The following is a 25,773-nucleotide window of genomic DNA, read 5'->3' as shown; positions in this document are numbered from 1 at the left end:
CAGCAATTAGAAATATTAAGGGTCTGAGCTATCCATACCTGCTGCTGGATAAAAGAATGGTCATCGTGGTCTCCCCAGACCGTAAGATACCAGCAGCCAAGGAACAGCATCTGCTTCTGGCAACCCTTACAAGAGCGTAGATTGTAAGGTATTGCAGACTGTTCCTCTACGTCTTCTTCTGGAGTCAAAATTGACTCTGCGTTGTCCTGAGGTGATGATTGGTTCTCTGGGGATGGTGCCTTCTTACACTGTGAAGCATGTATCCACGCTGTGATGCCAGATAGTTTAACAGCCGTCCGTGTAGTAAGCAGTACCTGATGAGGACCCTTCCACTGGGGCTCCAAGGCATGCTTTCGATGATGGCGCCGTAGGTAGACCAAATCACCTGGCTCGAGGTTGTGGCAAGCATCGGAGGTGGGTTCCGTGGGCCAGGCGGCTTGAACCTGTGAATGGAAGTGACTTACAGCTTGCATTAGTCCCTTGCAATACTGAAGGAGCACACTGTGAGTCAAGTTCAAATCTGGAACAGGAGTAATGGTAGTCATAGCTTGCATAGGGCATCCCTTAACAATTTCCAAGGGACTTAATTTATGCCTTTGGGATGGAGTGGATCTCATGTCCATAAGGGCTAATGGTAAGGCTACTGGCCAGCTTAATCCTGTAGAGTCACAAATTTTAGCAAGCTTATTCTTAAGTATACCATTTCGTCTGTCAACTGCACCTGCACTCTGTGGGTGGTAGGGACAGTGCAACAGGTGTTTGATATGCAATATACGGTCCAGGTGTTGAACAAGTTGTCCAGTAAAATGTGTACCCCAATCACTGGACAGAGTAGCAGGAATTCCCTTGGCAGGCATAATATGATTTAACAAACATTTGGCAAAAGACAGTGAGTCAGCCTTGCGACAAGGAAAGGCTTCAATCCAATCAGAGAATAAACATACCATAACCAATATAAATTCATATTGTTGACACTTAGGCATTTGTACAAAATCAAGTTGCCAATGCAAGAACGGTGCTTGAGGCAGACCCCGGAACCCCTGGGCCACTTTTACAGGTTTACCAATATTATGACTTTGGCAAATGGTACAGGCTGCACAGTGGCGGGCTGCAAAAGAGCTAAAATGGGGGGCCCACCATCCTGTCTTAGGTACAGCAGAGACCATCCCCTCCTTTCCGACATGCGAAACACCGTGTGGCAGGGTGGCCAGAGACGGGTAGAGTGAAAAGGGAGCTACAAAGGCGCCAGTAGGCGAGTGCCAAAAAGAACCGGGATGTAGAGAGCAACCTTGGTCAACCCAGGATTCTTTCTCGGTTTCTGGGGCAGAGTCTTGGAGCAGGGTGAGGTCAGTGAGGGACCAGGAGGGTAAGAGGAGAGCAGAGAACAAGGGAATCAGACATTTCGACTAGGCGCGCTGCAGCAGCCACAGCACGCAGGCAGGGGGGTAAGCCTTGGGCAACAGGGTCTAAAGTGGCAGAGAAATAAGCCACTGGGCGGTTCTTCTCTCCGTGCATCTGAGTGAGAACTCCAAGTGCACACCTAGATTGTTTGTGGCAGAAAAGGGTAAAAGGCTTAGAATAGTCAGGCAGCCCTAAGGCAGGGGCAGAAGCCAAACCTTGTTTGAGGGAAACAAAGGCAGAATTGGCCTCAGGGGGCCACAGCATGGGGTCAGGCACAGAGAATCGAGTGAGTTCCTGGAGAGGTTTTGCAAGGGAGGCATATTGGGGAATTCATTGTCTGCAAAATCCAACCATGCCTAAAAACTTCCGGACCTGGCGTGGGGAGCGGGGTCGGGGAAAGCTAAGGATAGCTTGGACGCGGGTGGGAGAAAGTGCACGGGAACCCTGGGAGAGGAGAAAGCCGAGGTATGTGACAGAAGCTTGACAGAGTTGTAGTTTAGAGCGAGAAGCTTTGTGACCCTTATTTGCTAGGGCAGTAAGGAGCACTAAAGAGTCAGTTTCAGAGGCAGACAATGAAGGGGAACAGAGGAGTAGATCATCTACATATTGGACTAGTGTGGACCTGGACGGGAAAACAAGGTCAGCAAGGTCTCGGGCTAATGCTTGGGAAAAATATGACGGGCTTTCAGTATACCCCTGGGGCAGTGTGGTCCATGTGTACTGTTGCCCCTTGTAAGAAAAGGCAAACAGGAACTGGGAGTCAGGGTGAACCAGGACAGAAAAGAAAGCAGAGCACAAATCAACAACAGTAAAATGAGTTGCATCTGGTGGGATAGAAGCCAGAATCTTTGAGAGAGGCAAGTTTTGATTCTGTCCACCTATGATTTGCCTCTTCCCACCACTGCATGAAACAATCAACCTCTCCTTTTGCCAATTTAGTTTTAGGTTGGCCGAGTTTGTCTTTTAAGACGTCTACTCGGTCTTTGTCCCAAGATCCTAACAGTGGCCACTGAATTTTGGGATTCTTCTGAGTTAGCCTAGACCATTTTTCCAGAAATTTACAGGAGTCCGGACCCTTCCTAAAATACATAAAATGAGCCAGTGTTCCTTTAGGGAACTGTCCCGACTTAGACGTCTGGTTACCCATACAGGAGGACTTTACACACCAATCACACAAGAAGGAAAGTCGGGTTTGTCAGAGCGATGCCCAGTGCAACACACAAAAGGAGCCCACAGGCTACTGCCTCAATCGCCCTTGCTTTCACACCAAGGGTTTTACCCAAGGCGCAGTGCGGCTGCGATTGTGCAGATTTCACTCACTCGGACCGTGGGGACAGGAACCCTTTGGTCAGCCGATCCCCGGACGGAGACGGAGCCCAGACTCAAACACACCACAGGGAGGACGGACAGACACAGAGACAAGACAGTCCTCAGTCCGGACAAAACACAGAAATAATTACCTGACCAGATTCCTGATGTCAGATCCCGGGATCCCTACCAGAACAGAGTGGGAACCAACAGGTTCGATGGCGTAGACTTCATTGTGGTCAAGCACCCTTCCGTTCTGGCGGAGGACTGCTCAGGCCAAATGCCCAGGTGCCGGCTTGCCACGGCCGTCCTAAGAACAGTCAGGAGTCACACGGCCCCAGTGAAGACGGTTGCCATCTCGGTGGAACCTCCAAATTGGCAAAGTCAGATTCAGGACTCACATAATTTGTCAGGTTTCAGAGTAGCAGCCGTGTTAGTCTGTATTCGCAAAAAGAAAAGGAGTACTTGTGGCACCTTAGAGACTAACCAATTTATTTGAGCATGAGCTTTCGTGAGCTACAGCTCACTTCATCGGATGCATACTGTGGAAATTGCAGAAGACATTATTATATACACAGACACCATGAAACAATACCTCCTCCCACCCCACTCTCCTGCTGGTAATAGCTTATCTAAAGTGATCATCAAGATGGGCCATTTCCAGCACAAATCCAGGTTTTCTCACCCTCTCCCCACCCCCCCCCAGACAAACTCACTCTCTTGCTGGTAATAGCCCATCCAAAGTGACCACTCTCTTCACAATGTGTATGATAATCAAGGTGGGCCATTTCCTGCAGAAATCCAAGTTCTCTCACCCTCTCACCTGGATTTGTGCTGGAAATGGCCCATCTTGATGATCACTTTAGATAAGCTATTACCAGCAGGAGAGTGGGGTGGGAGGAGGTATTGTTTCATGGTGTCTGTGTATATAATAATGTCTTCTGCAATTTCCACAGTATGCATCCGATGAAGTGAGCTGTAGCTCACGAAAGCTCATGCTCAAATAAATTGGTTAGTCTCTAAGGTGCCACAAGTCCTCCTTTTCTTTTTGCGAATACAGACTAACACGGCTGTTACTCTGAAACACTCCTTAATGTTTCTCTTCATGACAACTATATTTCAACAAACCCTTCAAGTAGCATTTCCTTAATGAATTATAATTTCAATATAATTCATTCTACTTTCACACTTTCCATCGTGGGTCTCAGCATAAAACTCCTTCTTGCTGCAGGCAAATAGTTTAACCTGAGCTACATGGAAAAAATCATTACCAAGAAGCAGGTCAACTAGGAGGCAGGTGTTCTATTACCCCTAAAGTCAAAACACTCTCCAAACCTTCCCACATCACATGGATCTTAGCTAGTGGTAAAAAGAATCTGCTTTCACCCACCCCCACAATCTCTGCCATTTGGGCAGGCAACATACTGGCCTTTGGGACCACACTCTGCTTAACCAGGGAGATCTGGGCCCCTTCTGCCCCAAGTACTCCCTACCATTAATTTAAACAACCTTAATGTGCTCCATATCTGGTTCTGCTGAGGCTAATCTCACAAAACCAATATGATAGGTTCCAATCCCCGGGGGGGGGGGGGGGGGGGCGTTTCTGTGTTGAGGACAGCAGAGCTAACATGGGCTATTGGTTGCCTGCTTCCTCCTAGCACAGGGCATTTATTCCTCAGGTGATCAGTGGAATTACACCGATAGCACTTTTTGGGTTCTTCTGCTTTTACAGGAGATTTGGGATGAGGGTTAGAGGAATGGTTTTGGGGAGGTGAGTACCCAGCCTCCCAGCCACCCTCTGTCTTTCTAGGGATAAAGTGGGATCTTCCCTTCCCTAAGCTTTAAACCCCTCTGTCAGGGGTTTGTTTTCAATAGATGCCTGGGTCTGTTCAAAGGCATCAGCAAGAGACGCGAGCTCATCCACAGACGTTACATCTTTGTCCCACAGACACTGCTTCACCTCAGCTTACACATGCCTAGGAAATGCTCTTGAGCAACAAGATCCAACGATCCCTCAAAGCTGGTAACACCTTTGCCCCTCACCCACTTTCCCATCAAATTTTTCATTTGTTCACATATTCCTCATTACTCATACCAGTATCCCTCTTAAGACTCCTAAATTTGACTATCCTTGAAACGTATAATCTGAAACCTTTGCAAAAAACAGTGTTTTTAAATTTACAATAGTCTAAAGCATCCTCAATAGGCATTTCATTGAATACATACAGAGCTTTTCCAGTTAATTTTGCAATCAGGGTAGGAACTCTCTTGGCATCAGGGATCTCATGTGCTGCACACAGCCTTTCAAAGGTGGTCAGATATTCAGCAATACAGTCTGCCTCAGATGCAGGACATAAATGGTCCCAATTGTGGATTTTTGGCATGATGGGAATCGCTGGGGTTGGTAGATTCTGGTTCTGCTTCTCTAGCAGGTCCAGTTGGTGTTTTTGCTCTTTCTTCCTGCTCTCTCTCTCTTACTTCCCACTTCTCCTTTATCTCCAGTTCTTTCAGTTGCAATAGTCTCTGGTGCTCCCTCTCCTTTTCTGCAACCTGCAGCCTAAAAAGGTCCAACTTTGCAATCACTTCACTGCTTTCACTCATTTTCCTGCTTTTCTGTTCCTACTTCCCTTTCCCAAAATAAGCAAACAGAAAACAACAAACCAGTAGCCCCCTCCTGATTGTCCTTAGCCACCACACTTAAAGCCTCACTTCATACACTGGTATAAAGATTTTAAGCGCAAATCTTACTCAGTACAACAAGCTGTGTATTTCATCCTGTTTGCTGTGCCACTGTGACGGGATCCATGGGGTGCAGCCTGGGACTTTGGGACCGCTGTGCCCCCCGAACTCTCTCCAGTCTGGGCTGTCTCTCACAATGCCTGGCTAGTGACCAGCAGCAAACCCCTTCAGGCGCTGTGATCACTCAGCACAACAGCATGTGGAGCCCCCCAGCCAGCTACATTGCATGAATGCTTCCAGAGCCACTCATGAATCATACAGAGAAAGGTACCAGCTCAATCCCCCCAGCTCCCAGCACTGCACCTCAGGAATATACAGTCTTGCACTGCTCAAGATGAGCAATGCAGATTTATCAATTGGTTCACCACTTCATCAATGGAAAGTGGATATACACCAGCCTTTGCAAAATTAAGCACATTTGCCACACACTTCAGGCAAACTCACTGGTAAAGATAAACAGTTAACCAAATTTATTGACTATAAAAGATTTTAAGTGATATTAAGTTATAGGTAAAAAGTCAGAGTTACTTACCAAAAGAAATAAAATATAAGCTCGCAGTCTAAACTCTCAACCATATTAGACTGGGCACCAACTAAACTAAGCATTTTCTTACCCTGCTGGATATTGCAGTTCATAGTACACAGATTTCACCCTTGAAATCTGGGCCAATCCCCTCAGTTGGAGTCTTCAGTCTTCGCAAGTTTTTGCACAGTAAAGCAGCTTTCTAAGCTGTAACTCCCAAAGTGTACACGCTGCCAAGCCACTGAGTGCATAGAAACTGCACAGTTGCGGCACTTCAAACAAACAAAAACACCTCAACAAGAGGAGTCGAGCTTTCTGCGCCGGGGGTACAGCGCTGCGGTGCCAGTGTAGACACCGTGGCGATTACAGCGCTGCAATGAGCCTCTGGGAGATGTCCCACAATGCCTGTTCTCACCTCTCTGGTAATTGGTTTGAACTCTACTGCCCTGCCCTCAGGTGACCAACAGTCATCTCCACCCTGTAAATTCCTTTGAAAATTTGAAAGTCCCCTTCCTGTTTGCTCGGTGATGCACGCAGTGGTCTCAGCGTGTCTTTCCAGGTGGCCATGCCTGCTCCATGCACCAGGCAATTCCCCTGCTTGGTGCAATGCCGAGCTGCTGGACCTCATCGGCATTTGGGGAGAGGAGGCTGTCCAGACCCAGCTGCACTCCAGCCATAGGAATTATGATACCTACAGACAGATTTCACAATGCATGACAGAAAGGGGCCATGGCCGGGACACACTGCAGTGCAGGGTCAAAGGGAAGTAGCTGCAGAACGCCTACCAAAAGATACAGGAGGCAAACCGCCATTCTGGTGCTGCGCCCACGAGCTGCCAGTTCTACAAAGAGCTGGACACAATACTTGGTGGTGACTCCACAGGGGCCTTTGCAGTGGAGGTGGATACTTTGTTGGCTCACATGCCAGTCGAGAGTGGACCGAGCCAGGAGGAGGCAATCTTGGACGAAGAGTGGGAGGGAGACCCAGAGGCAGAGGATGACTCGGAGGCCAGAGATGCATGCAGTCAGGAGCTCTTTTCTACCCCAGAGGAGCCTAGCCAGTCACAGCAGTCAGATCTTGGTGAAGTGCAAACAGGAGAGGAGGCCCCTAGTAAGTGGATCTGATTTTGGGAATTGCTGAAGCGAGTTGTTGGGGACAGGAGGATTGCAGAAAGCAGGCTTGTCTCCCACTGCATGCCTAGTCTGAGCAGTGGAACAGGCTGTTGATGGACTCCCTCACTTCACGGGAATCTCCCTCAGATATCCAGGAAACTCTCATGGAGATACTGGGCAATCTGCTGCTGCAGGTTCTTCGGCAGAGCTGCTTTGTTTCTTGCCCCATTAACAATATCTTTCCCATGCCACTGTGCCATCACAGGTGGGGGGGTGGGGGTGGGGGAGACCATTGCTGCACACAGGCAAGCCACGTAGGGGCCAGGGCAGAAGCCGCAGGCTTGGAGAAGACCCTCCCTTGATTCCCTGCTCACCCTCAGCAGTGAGATATCTTCCATAATGATCACATCTTGCGGAAAGTGTGGGGACAGGAATGATTATCAGGCCCCCCCTACAGTGCTGGCTCTCCCCAAGAGTCATGTGCCAAGTGTACAGCAGGATCTGGGAAGACTGATTTATCCTGCCCCTGCAGCTATTCACCATTTGGGGGGTCTTGTGGCTCATGTGTGCTTGCCTGGGGTCAGCCAGTTAGTGACAGGTGAGAGTACTGGCTGTGTTTTAAAGCACTGAATCACTGTTGTGTGTCTTGCAAACAATACTGCTTCTGTAAAATGTTGCAGTTAAACTTCACAGAGATGACCTTGGGAGCCCAGCCTCCATCTTTGTTATCGGCAGCAGAACGGCTGCGCAGAATTAGAAAGTGGCTGTCATATATATAAAGGGAACGGTAACAACCTTACTGTATACAGTGCTATAAAATCCCTCCTGGCCAGAGGCAACATCCTGTTACCTGTAAAGGGTTAAGCAGCTCAGCTAACCTGGCTGGCACCTGACCCAAAGGACCAATGAGGGAACAAGATACTTTCAAGTCTTGGGGTGGGGGGGGGCGGCTTTTGTTTGTGCTCTTTGTTTACATGGTTGTTCTCTCTTGGGACTGAGAGAGGCCAGACAGAAATCCATCTTCTCCAACCTATCCTAATCCAAGTCTCCAATATTTCAACCAGTGTAGGTAAGCCAGGCAAGGCGGATTAGTTTATCTTTTGTTTAATATGAATTTTCCCTGTGTTAAGAGAGGTTTATTCCTGTTTTCTGTAACTTTAAGGTTTTGCCCAGAGAGGGATCCTCTGTGTTTTGAATCTGAATACCCTGTAAAGTATTTTCCATCTTGATTTTACAGAGGTGATTCTTTTACCTTTTCTTTAATTCAAATTCTTTTTAAGAACCAGATTGATTTTTCATTGTTCTTAAGATCCAAGGGTTTGGGTCTGTGTTCACTTGTACAAATTGGTGAGGATTATTATCAAGCCTTCCCCAGGAAAGGGGGTGTAGGGCTTGGGGCGATATTTCGGGGAAAGACATCTCCAAGTGGTCTCTTTACCTGCTTGGTGGTGGCAGCATACTGTTCAAGGCCAAGGCAAAGTTTGTACCTTGGGGAAGTTTTTAACTTAAGCTGATAAGAATAAGCTTAGGGGGTCTTTCATGCAGGTACCCAAATCTGTACCCTAGAGTTCAGAGCAGGGAAGGAACCCTGACAGTGGCCAAGAAGAACTAAGTAGGACTTTCTGAGTGAGGTTATGATGCACTCAGCTGCCGAGAAACAGGAACTGAAGGAGTGGTGGGACAGTGAGAAGAGGGACCGAAAGGAGAACACGGCACACCAGAAAGAAGCCACAGAGTAGCTCTTAAATGTTATGAAGCACCAAATGGACACGCTCCAGGTGATACCAGCTCTTCAAACCGAGCAGCTCCGTGCCCACCCTCCCCTGCAGCCGCTGTCGCAAAACTCTTTCCCATGCACCCCCCAGACACTGCCAACATGCTGTTGTTATCAACCTCCTGGCTCCACTCTCTACCCACAGCATTCCACTCCCCCGCTCCCCCTCACAGTCCAGTACTGCAGACTCCCACTACACTCAGCACACATCCCTCTGCAGTTTGGCCCTGCTAAAGTACAGTACCCACTGCATTGTACTCCAAAGGAGAAGGTTGGATATGATCCCTAGACATACACAAATCTTTAGCCATCCTGGGACCCCTCCTCCTCCTGGGACCTTCCCTTCCCCCATTCCCCTCCCTGCTGATGTATTTTTTCATTTGACTCTGTCCTCCGGTTGTTGTCTTTTATTAAGAGAATTGTGTTGGTTTGAAAGCAATCTTTATTCTATTAATTGAAAGCAAAAAGAGCACTGCAAAGCAACATACAATTTCACCCTTTCCTTCACAAATATTATGCAGCTTACAGCACACGGCTATAAGCATAGGAATATTGTCATCGGCCAGGTCCAGCTTCCCATAGAGGCATCGCTAGCGGGCCTTTAAATGGCCAAAAGCACACTCAACAGTCATTCTGCACTTGTTGAGCCTGTTTAACCGCTCCTTGCTGCTGTCAAGTTACCCGGTGTATGGCTTCATAAGCCATAGCATTAAGGAGTAGGCAGGGTCTCCCAGGATTACAATGGGCATGGTGATCTTCTGGTCCTGGAAGAAAGTACCTGCTTGCAGCTTCTTGAACAGGCCAGTGTTCCAAAAGATGCATGCGTCATGCACCTTTCCGGACCAGCCTGCATTAATGTCTGTGAAATGCCCCTGGTGATCCACAAGCACCTGGAGAACCATTGAGAAATACCCCTTGTGATTAATGTACTCGATGGCTAGGTGGTCTGGTGCCCGAATTGGAATGTGCCCCTCTGCAGTTAGGGAGGCCCATTTGTGCAAAGCCAGCCACAATCTCACACATGTTACCTAAAGTCACGGTCTTTCAGAGCAGGATGTCATTAGTGGCCCTGCACAGTTCTATCAACACGAGTCCAATGGTCGACTTTCCCACTCCAAACTGGTTAGCAACTGATCAGTAACTGTCTGGAGTAACCAGCTTCCACAATGCAATCACCACGCACTTCTCTAATGACAGGACAGCTCTCATTCTCATGTCCTTGTGCCACAGGGCTGGGGCGAGCTCACCACACAGTCCCATGAATGTGGCTTTCCTCGTCCGAAAGTTCTGCAGCCACTGCTCGTCATCCCAGATGTGCATGACAATGTGATCCCACCACTCAGGGCTTGTTTCCCGAGCTCAAAAGCAGCGTTCCACAGTGGTCAGCACCTCCATGAATGCCACAAGCAATCTCATGTCGTAGCTAGTACGTGTGGTGAGATCAATGTCACACTCCTCTTGCCCTTTTAGTTTAAGGAATAACTCCACGGCCACTCGTGACGTGTTGGTCAGAGCAAGCAGCATACTAGTCAGCAGTTCAGGATCCATTCCTGCAGCCCGAAGAGGCAGGGAGCACAGTACACAAACCATTGAAAGATGGCGCCAAATGCAGACAGAAGCACAGGGATTTCTGGGATGCGAAGCAATGCATCACAGGGCATTGGGACAGGACCCAGGATGCCACGCAACCCCATCCGCCTTCTCACAAGTCTTAGCGGCAGAAGAGAAAGAGGTGCTTTGTGGGATAGCTGCCCAGAGTGCACTGCTCCAAATACCGCTGCAAGTGCCACAAGTGTGAACACGCTGTTGCTCAGGCAGCTGACAGTGTGAACACAACACAGTGGTTTCCCTTCAGCACTCTGAGTGGCGCTGTAACTTTGCCAGTGTAGATGTTCCCTCAGTGTCTTTGTTGCTTGCAGCATAGGTGGGGGGGCAGGAGAAAGACCTTGCATGGCCCCCTTGTGTTCTGTTTTATACCCTCAGTCCATGTGCTTGGAAATCACAAGTCCAGGCATGTCTGGGGGGCATTGCGGAGTCTCCAGCCAAGGTTGAGAAGCAATCCCCCTGGTGTGGCCTCATGCAGGTGAGTCATTGAATTGCTGCTCCCTTGCTGGACAATGGCTGTTGATGGGTTGTTTCACACCCTGGGCCAGGGCATTGGTTACTCTCCTTGCTGTTGCCCCTAGGGAGCTAATATCTGGCTGATTCCCCAACTTACAGCATGTTTTAGTGACAACCATACAACACAGTTTTATAACTTCACATGTATTAAATGATACACATCTATGGATATAGAAATGACCTTCAGCAGATCATAACCTTTCCCCTGACACCTTACAAGACATGCTTTATATGTAATATCACAATTATATACAGATGAGGAAAATGGCGTTTACAGGGTGCTCCCCCAAAGTACAGAATTTCACAGCCCCCATGCCCCCTTACAACTCCCCCCCACAAGCCACCCCCCCCCCCACGGACACAAGCCCCATACCCACACCTCTCTCACACATACATGGACACACATCCCTCACAACCCCTCCCCCACTGACCCAAACCCCTCAAGCCTCTAAACACCCCCCCCAACACCTCCTCACGATCCCCCCACATATAGACATGCTAACCCCTCACAATCCCCCATATACACACCCACAACTCACCATAGACAGACACACCCACACAAGCCTCCCACACCCCCTTCACAATGTCCTCATTTACAGACACACACAAATACCCCCCCCCACTCCACACAGACAACCCCACACCCATGCACACCCTTCAGTTCCCCAGCCATGTGCAGCTGCATGCACAGCCCCCACATCCTCCCACCCACACAGACACCTGTCATTCATTCCTCTCATGCAGGTACATGCACAGACCCCTTGCAGTCCCCCTTCCACAGACTCACACACACCCCTCTCACATGTCCCTCTGGGTTGTGCACATCCTTCACACATTTCCACAACATGCACATGCTTCCCCAACACACATCCCCAAAGAGGCACAAACCATCCTCATATTTCTCCCCATACACACCCTTAACACATCTCCCACATGTGCACAGACATGCTCCTCAAGCTCTCCTGCCCAAAGATGGGTGCACATGTAGATAAATCTCTGCATTAAGCATCTTCACATAACTTTCATATGACTTTGTATTATGCCTCTTCATATAACCTTGCATTGGGTCTATCCATGTGTGACCTCTGTTTTCATGCAACTTTGTGTCAAGTGCTTTGATATAGGAACTTTATATCAAATCCTTATATAGAAACTTTGTATTTAGCCTTGGTATAATGTTATAGCCCCTAAGGATAGTTAAGGCAGAAGAAAAATGTCTTTTTGCTAGGAGTAGAATGAGATCTCCCCCCTTTTAATCAATTGCCCTGTTGAATGAATGAGGTGTGAATGAGCAAGGCATGGAAGGCAGCATCTCCAGACAGCTGCAACTGTTGGAGAGGGGATGGAAGCCAGACCCAAGAACAATAAAACTTGTCAAGTGGGCTCACTAAAGAAGAGCAGACATTGACAGCAAAGCCGCACCTTCTTTTGAAAACACCCTCTTTGAAAATAAATGTGGCACCATTAAGACAACACCCAGAAGGAAGCACCACAGGTGACCAACTGACACAGACACAGATTTTGCATCTGGTATAGATTTGCACGAGGGAAGCTGCTATAAATGTGAGGTGTCTTGCAGAGGACCCTGGGTCTCGTCTTGTCAACATCGGAGCATCGATCCAGATTGACAGAAGCCCTGCTCCACCCCTCCCCCAATTAACTCACCTGGCCAGTGACGTTTAAGGAGAGCAACTAGTTGGTAACAACAAGACAGAGTGTGTTTGTGTGTGTATGTGAGTGCATGAGTGTAGTATATATCATATACATATGATACAGTGTTGATTGATACATGGATTACCAATAAATGTGGTGCTTTGCCTTATCCCCCCTGAAAAGGTCCTGTGCAGTACTTTAAGTACAACACACATACCCCTCACAAACATATGCAGATATACGCACATCACTCACCAGCACAACATGCCTCAGCAACTGCTCAGTAACCTCCTGAAAACCACACAGAGGTTCTTCCCTTCCGGAGCTTGCGTAACATGGGCGGTTGGTGCCAGGGAGACATCCGATGAAGTGAGCTGTAGCTCACGAAAGCTTATGCTCAGATAAATTTGTTAGTCTCTAAGTTGCCACTAGTCCTCCTGTTCTTTTTGTGGATACAGACTAACACGGCTGCTACTCTGAAACCTATCAGAGGTACAGTTCCTTTGGGCACTTCAGTTGTCTGCCTCTCACTCACCAGCTCCAGGGGTCATAGAGGGAGAGGAAGGAGGCTGTGTGCATGGGGAGTGAGGGGTTGAGCAAGACTGAATGTGGGATGGGAAGGTACATGCAGCCACTGGGGAGTCCCTGGGGGAAAAGAGGCTGTAGAAAGAGGTGTCCTGGGAGAAGGGTGGCAGTGGAGGGACACTGTCAGTGCCTGGGGCTGAGGTTGTCTGAGGATCCTTGGCAGTACTAGGGGCTGAGGCTGGAAGTGTGTCTGCACTATGAGGCATTAGCACAGTAAAGACTGTGCTGGGCACTGCTCTCTGGTGCATCAGGGATCATCATCAGCAAAGCCCTTCTTCAAGCACCAAGGCCCCATCATAGACACACTGGGCTCCCTGCAACAGACCTCCAGCCCACACACAGTCCCGCCCTCTTCCCTGCCCAGGGTCATCTCCCACCCCCAGTTCCTGGTGTCCCCTGCTGACTCAACCCTTATCACTCTCTTCTGCTCTCTGGACTCACAGGCTCCCTCTGGCAGTGTCCCAGACACAGATGGGTACTGAGTTGGAATGCCCATCCCTGGGGCTGTTCTCTGCCCCCACCTGCAGCTAGTGTTCTCCTGTGATCCCAATTGCATGAAAGGAATGCTCCAGGGGGGAGGGGGATTTGCCCCTCTGCTTAACCTCATGCTGCACAAGGTGTTAACCCCCCCCCCGCCCGCCTCCTGTCCTAATGAGTTTACACAGCAGAAGATTACAAGGGATTTATGCTCTCCTTCCAGACTCTCACTGCCATTGGGCAGAGCACCAGGACAGGAGACAGTGACAGGCAAGGTGAGATGGAGCAGAGCAAAAATGTGGGGCTGAAATAGCAGGGAATCTGTAGGCTGGGACTGAGGGGCACTGGCAGAGCTCCGGGGAGTCCAGGGCTGGGATAGGAGGAGAGCTGTGGGTTGGTAGTGAGGGACATCGGTAGAGCTGGGGTCAGACTGTGCAGCCCAGGGGTGTGGGGACTACAAGTCATGAGCAAGGGGCATTGGCAGAACTTGAGGGAACCCTGGGCTGTGTTAGCAGGGGACTGCAGGTCAGGAGTGGGGTATCGACTGAGCTGTGCTCAGGGTACGGAGCCCAGGGCTGAGAGAGCAGCGAATCTGTAGGTGTGGAGTGAGGGACCTTAGAGTCAGGGGAGAGCTGGGGCGGAATAGCACAGGGTCCGTGGATTGGGAGTGAGTGGGAATGGTAGAGCTGTGGGGCATGGAGAGTCCAGGGCTGGGATAGCAGTGGCCTTCTGTGTCTGGACTGAGAGGTTTCAGTGGAACTGTGGTGGAGGGAGCCCAGGGATGTCTGGAGGAAGCTTGCACAGAAGATGGCTGTTCAGTCTGATTCACGTCCCTGCCATTATACCCCCATGCCCTAACATGGGTGTGACTGGGCTGTGGATCTTCAGGGGGCTTGCACTACTTTCTGACAGATGGTAGCAGATTAGCTGGGAAGGAAATCCTCCTCCACAGCTGCCAAGACAGCTCTTTCCAGGGACAGAGCAGTCAGCAGGCTGGGAGGGGGTTGCAAGTGAGGGGGGAAGAAACACCCACCAGCTGGGGTGGGGGACCAGAAGGAGAGCCTTATGCGGGGTTAGTGCTGCTCCTCTTGTCTGGGGCAGGGGCCTCACAGGGCTGAGGTCTCCCACATGGGGATGGGGCAGACAGCACAGACGGGGGGTCTGAAGTGGAGGTCCGACCCCAGAGCTGAGCTGCTCCACCATCCCACCCCCTAGGAGCTCAGCAGAGGGAGGAAGCCACCTTGGTATCCCATGTATCCACAGATACGTGATTTATTTTCCCCAGGCTAATGAGGCAGCTGCAGAGCCAAGCCCTGGTGGTCTTTCCCCACAAGTGTCCAAGCTGCCGCTCTGCCCCCTCGAGGCTGGGCTCACCCGCTGTGGGACATGATTGGGGGCCAGACCCCTGAAGGCTATCTGTGACTACCTCTCTCTCTGCCTTCCAGACTGGGCTTAGCCTGCTGCTATGTCACTACTCCTGCTGGATGAGACAGCTGGAGACCTGCCTGTCAGAGACAACAGCCAGAGGCCCTCAGTGATCACAGCTATTCAAGGTCAGGGCCACATAACAACAATGTAGGGATTCCAAGGAAGGGGGGGCATAGGGACCCCCAGACTCCTTCTTTGACTTCCAAGGCCTCCTCCCAGCCTCCCTCACCCATCCACTCTGCGCCCGCTCACCCATTCAACCCTCCCTGATTCCCCTTCCTCTTCTCCTGTCCCCCTCATCTATCCCCATCCTCCTCACTTTCACTGCTGTCCCTGGGCTCATCCCAGCACCCCTGATGCCCATGACAGAGTGATGGTCTAACTGCTTTCCTGGTGACTTTCTAGATGTGTCAGCCATTGCTCATCCCACGAAGGCCCGGGGGCTGAAGACCCGGATGAGAGGTGAGCAAAGGGGCCCACCCCACTCAAACAGTGAGGGGATTCAGGGTTGACACAGGCTAAGGTAGGTAACATAGCACACTAGAGAGGATAAGCCTCTACCCTCACCAGCACCCTATGTCACCACCCCATTCAGAGGGGACAGTGGGGCACAGACAGGGTACTTCCCCCAAGCACAACTCTCTGCAGGAGACAGGTATCCCTCAGTCCAGAGAGGCAGTCTTCCCCAGGGATACAGTCCATTTTCCTGAAGTCTGAGTTCTTACTGGGGAAGTGCCTTTTTAATGTGCCCACCTTCCTACAACAAAAACACATGGACCCGCTCCTGCCTGCTTCTGCAGCAGGCAAAATACCAGCCAGAACCTCAGCTGTTGGGGGTGAGGGCTAGCGCTGCCTCCTCATCCCGAGGACACAGCCCGCTCAGACAGACAAATACCGGCTTGGAGAATCCACACCACAGAATGGACCCAAACACTCCGTTTCATATCCCCTTTCCTACAACCTCCATCACAGCCCAGGGGCAGCAGGTTTGTATAATTTTTGGTGGTGCCCACAATGGGTCCAAGTCCTGCCCCCTGCCACACCTGCCTAATGCTCTGGGAGGGAGTTTGGGTTCAGAGGGGGTCTGGGGTGCAGGCTCTGAGAGGGAGTTTGGGTGTGGGCTCTGGGCTGGGGTGGAGGAGTGGGTGTGGGGGGCAGGCTCTGGGAGGGAGTTTGTGTGTGGGATCTGGGCTGGGGCAGGGAGTTGGGGTGTGGGGGTACAGTGCTTACCTTGGGTGGCTCCCAAAAGTGACCTGCACACCACTCTGGCAGTGGCTCCCAGGCAGGGGGGCCAAAAGGGTCTCTGCACGCTACTGCCTACAGGCACTGCCCCCACAGTTCCCATTGGCCGCAATTTCCAGCCAGTGGGCACTGCAGAGTCAGCTTTCGGGGTGGGGGCAACGCGTGGTGACTCCCCCCGAACCATAGGGCCGTTCCAGCCACTTCTAGGAGCGGCGTGGAGCAAGGCCGGGCAGGAAGCCACCCTTAGCCCTGCTGGCGGTGGCAGCTGGGCCCTTTTAAATCAACCGGGGGCAGCAGGCAGGGCCAGGGGAAGAGTCCTTGCCCTGAACTTTGGTGGAGCTGGGCCCTGAATATTCCTGGAGCATGGGTACTACGGGCCCATATAACTCGCCGCCCCTGTCACAGCCCCTAACAGACCCCACTTCAGTTCCTCTCCTGCCCCCACTTCTCCCTGAATGACAATCTTTCAAAACTGCCCTTCCCTCAGCTGCTTTGACCGGGACCTGTTAGGCCTAAAATTGCGCTGTCTGCTAGCTTCCCAAATCTTCCTCCTGTGACTGCAGCCATGTGGGCCCCACACTTCTGGTGTGTAATGGCCAGACTCTCAGTACAGGCCCTCTTTCTCCCCAGGGAGCCCAGTGCTTAGTTCTTTCTTTAAAACTGTGACCTCAGCCTCCATAGTCCATACCCTCCAGCTTCTCATCCTTCTCTCGAATGGGCTGGCTCTGCAGGAAGATTTAGCGATAGCTCTTCCTCCAGCAGCCACTGCTTCTTCCCCTTCTCTTCCTTTACCCCATGGCAGGCCAGGTCCTGCTTGCTCTCGCTGACTTGGGTCCAAGCCCTGTCCCTTGAGATGCTCCTGCAAGCATGCCACTGTCAGACTCTGTAAATGGTTAAGTTCTATGTGGGCTTCTGCTCTGTCCTGTCAGCCATGGGAACGTCCTTCAGATCCTTCCACTCCTAAACTGGCAGGGGCTGCTGGGTTGCCTTCTTTTCCTCACAGGGGCCCAGCTGGTCCCATACTCCTCTACATTGATCCCAGCCTCACAACTGCTATATCTGAGCTCACAGCTATGCTCTGACCCCCTAGACCCCACTCCCCTCCCAGAACTCTGGAGAGGGGTCAGCAGTGCTTGGTCCCAGCCACTAGCCCTAGTCTGTAGGGTAAAATCTGTGCCAGCCCCTGGCCCCTCATTCCCTGATGTTGGGCTTTCAGAGTCGGTGGCATGGACACGGCAGCATGTGAGCCAGATGAACCGGGCAGAGCTGGAGAATGGGTTCCTGCGTCTACATGATGAGAACCTGGTGCTCAAAGAGTTTGCGTGCAAGCAGGAGGACAGGGTCAAGAGGTACCAGCAGGGCCCCATAAAACCCATCACCCTCACCACTAGGATCCTAGGCTCCCCAAGACATGATGGGGCAGAGGAGGGTATGCAGGGATTGCAGAGGAGCATGTGTAAGGGTCTGTGGTAATGCAGGAAGGGGGCCTGGGGTTAGAAGATTCACAGGGAGTGAATGGGGCTGTGCTCCCCACTCCCGCACAAGCGGGTACAGGCTGAGGGACACACTGGGGTGGGTAAGATAGGGGCTGTGGCAGCATGTGCCCAGGGATGGATTAGCCGCAGGTTCATTACCTGTGCTTCCTCCCCAGGCTGGGCACTAAGCTGCTGAGACGTACCCATGAGCGGGCACAGGTTGAGGGCCAGCTGGGCTCCAGGGCCAGGTGGTCATGCCGGAACCTGGAGGAGTCCTTGGAGGACCTGCAGGAGCGGGTGTGGGACCTGGAGCGGCGCAACAAGGGGCTGCGGAGTCGTCTGTCATCCTACAAGCAGCACTTGCAGCTCCACAGTTGCAGGCACCACTGGTCCTACGGCTACATCCAACCTCGGGTGGACACTGGACTCCGGCGGGTCCACACCGCAGGTGGGAGGGTGACTGAGACACATCACAGAGGTGAAGGGGATGGATCAAGACAGGGAGTGGGAAATCACCATTCCTAGGGGCTGAAGTACCTCCCCCAGGAAGGGGGTGGGAGCTCAGGGGCTGAGAGAGGTGGGGGATCCCCACCCCGAGAGAAGGTCTGGGGCAGCAGAAACTCAAGTAAAGAGACCAGGGGATGACCCATCCTGGCCTCCAGTCAGGCCCTTTCCCAGCTCTGCTTCTGTGTATTGGAGTCAGCTCACAAGTGAGGTGAGTCTACTGGCCTCAGTCCAGTCCCCTAGGAATCCTTTGCCCCTACAGGTTTAGCATCAGGAAGACATAAGACCTCATCCACCTTTTTCTCCTGTGCAGGGATGCGGATGCGCGGTCCAGAGGCCAGACCTACCCACACAGCTCCCCCCAGATACAGAGACCACATCACAGAGGGAGTACAAGCCAATATGGAGAGACAATGCATCCCTTTCCCACCCAGCACCACGGAAGGGGTAACAGCCCCTGAATCCCAACTGTGGAGGTACTCACAGCCCCACATCCTCTCCCTCAGATACCCCTTCCCTCCCTGCAGTGGGACATGGGCACCACACCCTCACCATCACAGACTGCTCTGAGACCATCTTACTTGAGCACACCAGCATGTACTTGCATTACAGTTTCTCAATCCCTCCACTACCAGATCCAGACCTCTGCACTGTTTTCCAGCTTTCTGGCCCCTCTTCCCAGGGGGCAGGGGGTGAATTGGAAGAGAATTGTGAGGTGTTCACGGAGTTCCGTCTTGCCAGGCTCTCCCAGCTTAGTAACTTCTACTCCAGAATCCAGTAGGCACTTCCTGTGCTCTTTTTAAACCACTTGCCCATTGGCTAGTTAGCTCATTACCTTCCCAACCCCCGCTGGCCCAGTAATCAGGCACAGCCCTGACCAGTTAGGCCTTGAGGGGGGGGCCTAATTGATGCTAATAGTGACCAGAAGGGTGATGCAAGCACCCTCTCAGTGCTCTGTCAAACTCCCTAATCCTGCCGTCTGCTCTCCAAACTTGCCTTCCAGCCCCCTGCTCCCTTTGGAGTCAATGTGGCATCACCCTAGCACCTGTGTCCTCTGATCCTGCCCCACACTTCCTTAGGGGTCAGCGCGTCAACCAAGGTCCTTGCTCCCCACAGATCCCACAGCCTAGTGTTGGCAGAGCTGGAGGCTGAGTTACAATGCCGGGCATGGGGGACAGAGACGGACCTTGAAGGGGCCCCGTCCCAGCAGTGCCACCAGCAGGCCCTGGAGCATCGGTATGGCACTCCTGCGGGCTTGCTCAGCCCACCATTACCCCCTGAGTGAGGGGTGGCTCTGCTGGGCCTGGGGGAGAGGGCGGGTCTATGCCTATATAGCCCTGGTGGGAAGAAGCAGTGACTCCGATTGGCTTTGGGGCGGGACAGGGGAGGGTAAGGAAGGGGGGCTGTGCCAGGCCCAGATGGTCAGGGGAGAGGTTGTGCCAGGCCCAGGTTGGGGGCGTAGGACAGATGGAATGTGGGTCCCCTGCAGGGATTGCTGCTCTAGCTCAAGCCACCCACTGCTCCCCTTGCAGAGCCGCCATCCGGGGGAACGTGGAGCTGATCCGGCTGCAGCGGCTCCTGAGGGAGCGGAGCTGCGAGCTGGCTGTGACCAGAGTCAGATTCACTGACCTGCAGGAGGTGAATTAGCCCCAGTCCTGTGCCCCCCCGGGGGAGGGGAGAGAAAGACCCCCAGCTGTCAGTTCCCCTGCCCCACAGGGGGAGAGGAGAAAAAGGCCCCCAGCTGTCAGTTCCCCTGCCTGTGCCCCCCCGGGGGAGGGGAGAGAAAGACCCCCAGCTGTCAGTTCCCCTGCCCTCCAGGGGGAGAGACGAGAAAGGCCCCCAGCTGTCAGTTCCCCTGCCCCGCAGGGGGAGAGGAGAGAAAGGCCCCCAGCTGTCAGTTCCCCAGTCCTGTGCCCCCCAGGGGAAGAGACGAGAAAGGCCCCCAGCTGTCAGTTCCCCTGCTTGTGCCCCCCCGGGGGAGGGGAGAGAAAGACCCCCAGCTGTCAGTTCCCCTGCCTGTGCCACCCAGGGGGAGAGGAGAAGAGACACTCCCAGCATCTAGGCACCTGCCTGTATCACCTGGGGAGAGATACCCGAGTATCCAATGTGACCCCACCAACCCACCCACCTGTGGGGATGAGTAGGGATTTGGAGGGGAAGCTCTCCCTTCAGCCAACCCCATGGGGATCTCCCGCCTTCACCCCCTCATGTCTGCATCTGTTCCTCCAGTGGGATCAGTGTAACTGCTTCCCGGTTGGGAGGGCAGGAGGGGGACAGTTCTGAGGGCGACAGGGAGAGGCCAGGCCCAAAGCCCTCCCAAGTCAGCGCTCAGCAAATTATAGGCTCCACATAGCAGCACTGATGGCAGCTCTGCGATTTCTCTTCCCAGGCCTATGAGAGCCAACTCCAGCAGGTAAATACTGATGTACGGGAACTCCGCTCCCCAGCAACCCTCATGGGATCTGCCCTCCACCCCCCAGGAAGGGAGTGCCCCTCTGTACTGATGGGACAAGAGCTCTCCTCCCCCGGCTGGGACCCATCCTGAGGGCAATGCACTCTAGACTTGGGGGGGAGGCTGGGGCAAAGAAAGTCTCTCTGTATCCAGCCCTAAAGAGACAGCCCTCACTCCCTTGTCCTTGGGTTATCATGCTCAGTTCCAGGTCCCTCCATCCTGGCAGCCCTGCAGCAGGGAGGGGCCGGCATCCCTCTCTCCTGCCTGTGCTGGTCTTTCTTCCTTCCCTCCCCCACCAGAACCAGGAGATGCTGAGAACCAGCAGTGAGGCCCTCCTGGCCCAGGTGGAGGAGCTCACCGTGCAGCTGAAGGCAGAGACGCAGAAGGTGATGGCGTTGGAGAGCAAAGTGGAGAGCGTCTCATTCCTGCAGGGGGCGCTGGAGGAGGTAGGGAGCCCTATCCAGCTAATCCAAGCCCTGGGGACCCCCCTTTTCCCTACTCTGAGGCCAGCTTCCCTGGAGTCAGTAGGGGGGTCCCTGGTGAGCAGGGGCTGGGGGGGTCCCTTTCTAACCCTAGAGAAAGAGCCTGACAGGCCCACCCCTCATTGGCTGGGGGACCCAGGTCTGGGGACTGATCTCTGTCTCTCTCAGTTTCAGGAGAGAATCAGGTCCCTGGAGAAGGAGCGAGACCTGTTGAAGGAGGATTATGATAAATTGCTGGAGAGGTGAGACTATGAGTGTGGCCGAGCCCCGCACCATGCAGTGGGGCTGTCCCATGGAGATGGTGCCCAAGGTCAAGTGAGAAGTTTCAGCCCCCATTTATCCCCAGAGGTGCCACAGCCTGGGGTCCAGTCACACCAGATCTGTTTGGTGCCTGCTCAGCCCCCACCCTGGGCTCCATTCAGGGTCGGGCTGCTGGGGCTGGAAGCTCTGGCCTGCAGGAGATAGGCAAAGGTCTGGAGCAGCCCCAGAGTCTGCCACAGACAGGAGACTGATCCCAAAGGGCTGACCCTGGAGGATGGGGGTTTTGGGGGAGAGCCTTAGGATGCCCTCTCCAAGTCTGTGGTACAGTGTGGGGAGGGCCTGGCAGAGCCATAGGGACACCCCCTCACCCTCAGTCTGCTATGCCTGGGTGGGGCCTGGCAATGAATTGCCGCAGCCATGCAGCAGCAGCTCCCAGGGCCCTGAAGGCTCAGGGCACCATGTGTGCTGGAGCTTCTCTTGGCGGGATTGGGGTTTGTGGCCCTTGCAGTAACCCTGTAGCATTGCCCCTCTTGCTGCAGCAGTCTGGCCTGTGAGCAGCGGCAGGGGAACATCTCACGGCTGGAGGAGCAGCTGAGCTTGGAGCTGGCGGAGAAGAGGCGGCTGGTGGAGGAGCTGGCGCAGGAGAGAGGTGAGGGGGCTGGCAGGACGGGGGGGAGAATCTCAGTACCAGCACAGGGACAAGGGACTGAAATGGCAGCTTCATCCCAATGGGGAGTTCTTGCGTCCCCATTGACTAGGCCACTCTCACTGGGGTGGGGTCATTGCAGGTGCACTACAGTCTGGGAGGGGTGAGGGGTACCTCCCAGCCACACGACAGCAGTGGGGGGAGAGGGGAGGGGTGCATGGAGTCTGGCCTGAGGGAGGGGGTGGATCCTTGGTGTGCAACACGTGTGTTGGGGGGCAGAATGTATCCCAGTCACACAGGGCCAGGACCAGCTCTGTACCACAACCAGTTTGGTATCCAGGCCTGACCCCTGTCTTGTCCCCAGCTCGGAGTGAGGAGCTGAAGCAGGAAGTGGAGAGGGGGAACCAAACTCCAGAGCAGAAGCCTGAGCCGACCCTGTCCCAGGTGGGTACGAGCCAGGGAGGAGCCAGGATTGGCTGATCTCCCCAGGCCCCTTCGTGGGGTGTGGTAGGTGCCCCATCCTCTCACAGCATTTGGCAGGTAAAGGGCATAGAGCTGGGGCCTGTGTGGGGGGAGTTGGGAGTGGGGTGGGGCTGGTCTGGTCCCTGTGTGGAGGAGTCGGGGGACTGGGCTGGTCCCACCCATCATGGCAAGCACAGGGAAATCAGAGGGTGGCTGGGCTGGGCTGGGCTGGGCTGGTCCCACCTGTCATGGCAAGTGCAAGGCCATATGTGGGGGAGTCAGCAGGTCTGGGATGGTCCTTCCTCTCATGGCGAATGCTATGTAGGGGGAGTTAAGAGTTTAGGGAGGCTGGGCCGGCCCCCCCATCATGACAAGTGCTGCAGCCTGTGCAGGGAAGATAAGGGGGGCTAGGCTGGGCCTGCACGTCCTGGCGAGTGCTGGTGCTAGGCGCGGGGGAGTTGCAGCCTTGGGGACTGTGGCGTTCCTCCCTCATTCAGCAGGGGAGGCAAGGCCCTTTTCTGCTAACTCGCCCGTTTCCCTACAGCACCCCTGTCTGGATCGGCTCCCCACCGAGACTGAGCAGGAGGAGCTGTTCACCCAGCGGAGCCTGAGCCGGAGACTCCGGGAGACAGAAGCTGCCCATGCTGACACCATCCTGGAGCTGGAGAAAACCCGGGACATGCTGATCCTGCAGCACCGCATCAACCGGGACTATCAGGTTGGGGAGGTGGTGGCACAGGGGGTGACTGACCCGGGTGCTGTGTCAGGCCGAGCTGTGGGGCGGGGGGGGGGGGGGGATGAGTGGTGGGGCGGGGTGTGTGGGGGGGATGAACTGTGGGACTGGGGGGGTGAGCTGCTGTGTGACTGACCCGGGTGCTGTGTCAGGCCGAGCTGGAAGGTGTGATGGTGCAGGCTGAGCAGGAGAAGAGGGGACATGAGGAAAAGCAGCAGAAAATGGTGCAGCTCCTGGATCTGCGCAGCGCCCACATCCGCCAGCTGGAGGGTAAGGGCAGAGCCAGTCCCACCTGCCCCCTGGAGCAATTTTCGTCGTGCCTCCCTCACGACCACTGCTGGAGACAGAACGGGGCAGGATGGACCTTTGGCTGGACCTGTGCTCTCGTTCCCTGCCCCAAGAGGCTGTGCCGGGTCCCTGCGTGCCCAGTGTACTGTTCCGAGGGGGACCTGGCCCCTCGATAGCAGTTGGCTTGCTGCACAGCACTTGGGCTGGCAGATAGCTATGCTGGGCTTGTGGGGACTGACCCTGCAGCAAGAGGGGGGAAGACAGCAGCCAGGCAGTGGGTCACTCCTGTCAGGAACGGATAGGGGAGGGACGGGTACAAGCTATGCCTTGGGGATAGCGGGGGGAGAAGATGGGGACATGCCCACGCCTCACAGGCCCGCATCTCCTCCCCCAGAGCAGCTGAAGGATGTGGCCTATGGGACGCAGCAGCTCCCACTTCTGCGGACTGAGGGTGATGTGGACGTGGAGAAGGGCAAGGCACCTGTGTTGCGGCGTGGTGAGAACCTGTTTGAGCTGCACATTGCAGGGGCAGTGCTGTCAAGAGAGGCACTGCAGGTGCTGGGGGATGTCCAGCCCGTCACCTTCTGCACCTATGCCTTCTACGACTGCGAGACGCACTGCACACCGATGGTGCGTGGGGCCCGGCCACGCTACAGCTTCACTTCTCAGTACGTGATACAGGCTGAGCCCCTCTTCCTGCAGTACCTGCAGGGGGCTGCCGCCCGCCTAGACCTGCACCTGGCCACGGCTACTGAACACAGCACTCTGGCTTCCTCTTGGCTGCGCTTCCGGGAGGTTCTGGGGTGTGGGGAGCGCTTGCACGCCACAGCGATGCTGCATGGTAAGAGCTTTCCCTCGCCACGGCGATGCTCTACGATGAAGTGCTCCCCTTGCCCTCTGCCATGGCAGCTGCTCAGTGAGGGCGCCCGGCCTTGTCAGTGCCACAGACAGTAAAACACTCCCATGGCCTGGAGAGCCATTAGCTCATCTTTCCCTCACAGTAAAGACTCCCTGGGGCCAAGGCTTGCAGCCTGGGGAACGTTCCAGGTTTCTAACCATTCTTACGTCCTTGTGGCCTTCATGTCCTGTTACCTGCTGCCCTAATTCCTTCTTGCTCCCCCAATTCCTATCCCCTGGACTTTCTGTCCACACTTCTGCATGTCCCCTCACCCCCTGCCCGCTTCACACCCTGTAGGTCCGAACGGCGAGAACTATGGGATGCTGGAGTATTGGATGAGGCTTTGCCTGCCCATGGAGCAGACCATGCGGCTGCACTGCGAGCGCACCAAGGCCTTGGGCTACTTGTCAGCCTGCATGCCCCAGGCCAGAGCTGCCCAGCAGAGCAGGCAGCAGGACAAGGAGGGGGTGAGGAAGCAGGGGTGTGTATGGGGGAGGAGTATGTGAGGGTAAACACACACACTCATACTGCAGGAAATGCACCCCAGAAAGGGGGAGCCTTATAGGGCCATGCCCACTGGTACAGGATCCCTGTAGGGACATATGCCCCCATAAAAGGGGCTCCCCATGGTGGGACACAACCACAGGGCCTCATAGGGATATGTGCTCCGCACTAGGAGCTCTCTGGCACATGTCAGAGCAGGATCCCTGTAAGGGAGGCCTCAGGCACTCTGGACATTAAAGTGCCTTCAATGTGGCAAAGCCGTGATTCCTATGGGATGCAGCCTGGGCCCTCTGCTCATCCAGTTACCAGCCTTTCTCAGTCTCCCCCTCCAGGTCCTGGAAACTGAGTGGCTGTGGAATGAGCTGCAGGTGCAGATTGTGGGCTGCACCAGCCTGCGGGGTCGTTGGCTCAGCACCCAGCCCAGCCCCTACGCCATGTACCGCTTCTTCACCTTCCCTGACCACGACACACCCATCATCCCCTCCAGCAACAACCCGCACTTTGGAGACCTGCGGACCTTCCCCATGCGCCCCACAGCTGAACTCGACCGCTATCTGCGTCTAGAGAGCCTCTGGGTGTACATCTTCGATGACGAGGATGCAGAGCCAGGCAGTTACTTGGGCAAAGCACAGATCCCCCTGCTGCCTCTGGCATGCGGGCACAATATCACAGGTGAAAGCCGCTGGACCCAGATCCTCTATTGCT

The 25,773-nt window shown here is 53.9% G+C and overlaps 1 protein-coding gene across 1 annotated transcript in view; it reads left to right on the top strand.

The window, feature by feature from the left end:
• The first annotated feature begins 13,925 nt into the window (after window positions 1-13,925).
• RPGRIP1 (RPGR interacting protein 1) overlaps window positions 13,926-25,773 on the top strand; it is a 16,441-nt gene continuing 4,593 nt past the window's right edge. Inside the window, 19 exon segments of the mRNA XM_074969457.1 lie at window positions 13,926-13,968; window positions 15,139-15,246; window positions 15,527-15,583; window positions 17,580-17,712; window positions 18,015-18,286; window positions 18,656-18,818; window positions 19,459-19,578; window positions 19,875-19,980; window positions 20,732-20,755; window positions 21,094-21,240; window positions 21,445-21,518; window positions 22,077-22,186; window positions 22,548-22,627; window positions 23,190-23,363; window positions 23,531-23,648; window positions 24,061-24,507; window positions 24,862-24,931; window positions 24,933-25,031; window positions 25,388-25,740. Coding sequence (XP_074825558.1) covers window positions 15,159-15,246; window positions 15,527-15,583; window positions 17,580-17,712; window positions 18,015-18,286; window positions 18,656-18,818; window positions 19,459-19,578; window positions 19,875-19,980; window positions 20,732-20,755; window positions 21,094-21,240; window positions 21,445-21,518; window positions 22,077-22,186; window positions 22,548-22,627; window positions 23,190-23,363; window positions 23,531-23,648; window positions 24,061-24,507; window positions 24,862-24,931; window positions 24,933-25,031; window positions 25,388-25,740 — 2,635 coding nt within the window. The 5' untranslated portion in view covers window positions 13,926-13,968; window positions 15,139-15,158.

This window comes from Natator depressus, chromosome 13, assembly GCF_965152275.1.
Source record: "Natator depressus isolate rNatDep1 chromosome 13, rNatDep2.hap1, whole genome shotgun sequence".
Taxonomy (NCBI): Eukaryota; Metazoa; Chordata; order Testudines; family Cheloniidae; genus Natator; species Natator depressus.
Note: the sequence above shows the minus strand (reverse complement) of the source record. Positions and strands in the feature narration are given on the sequence as shown.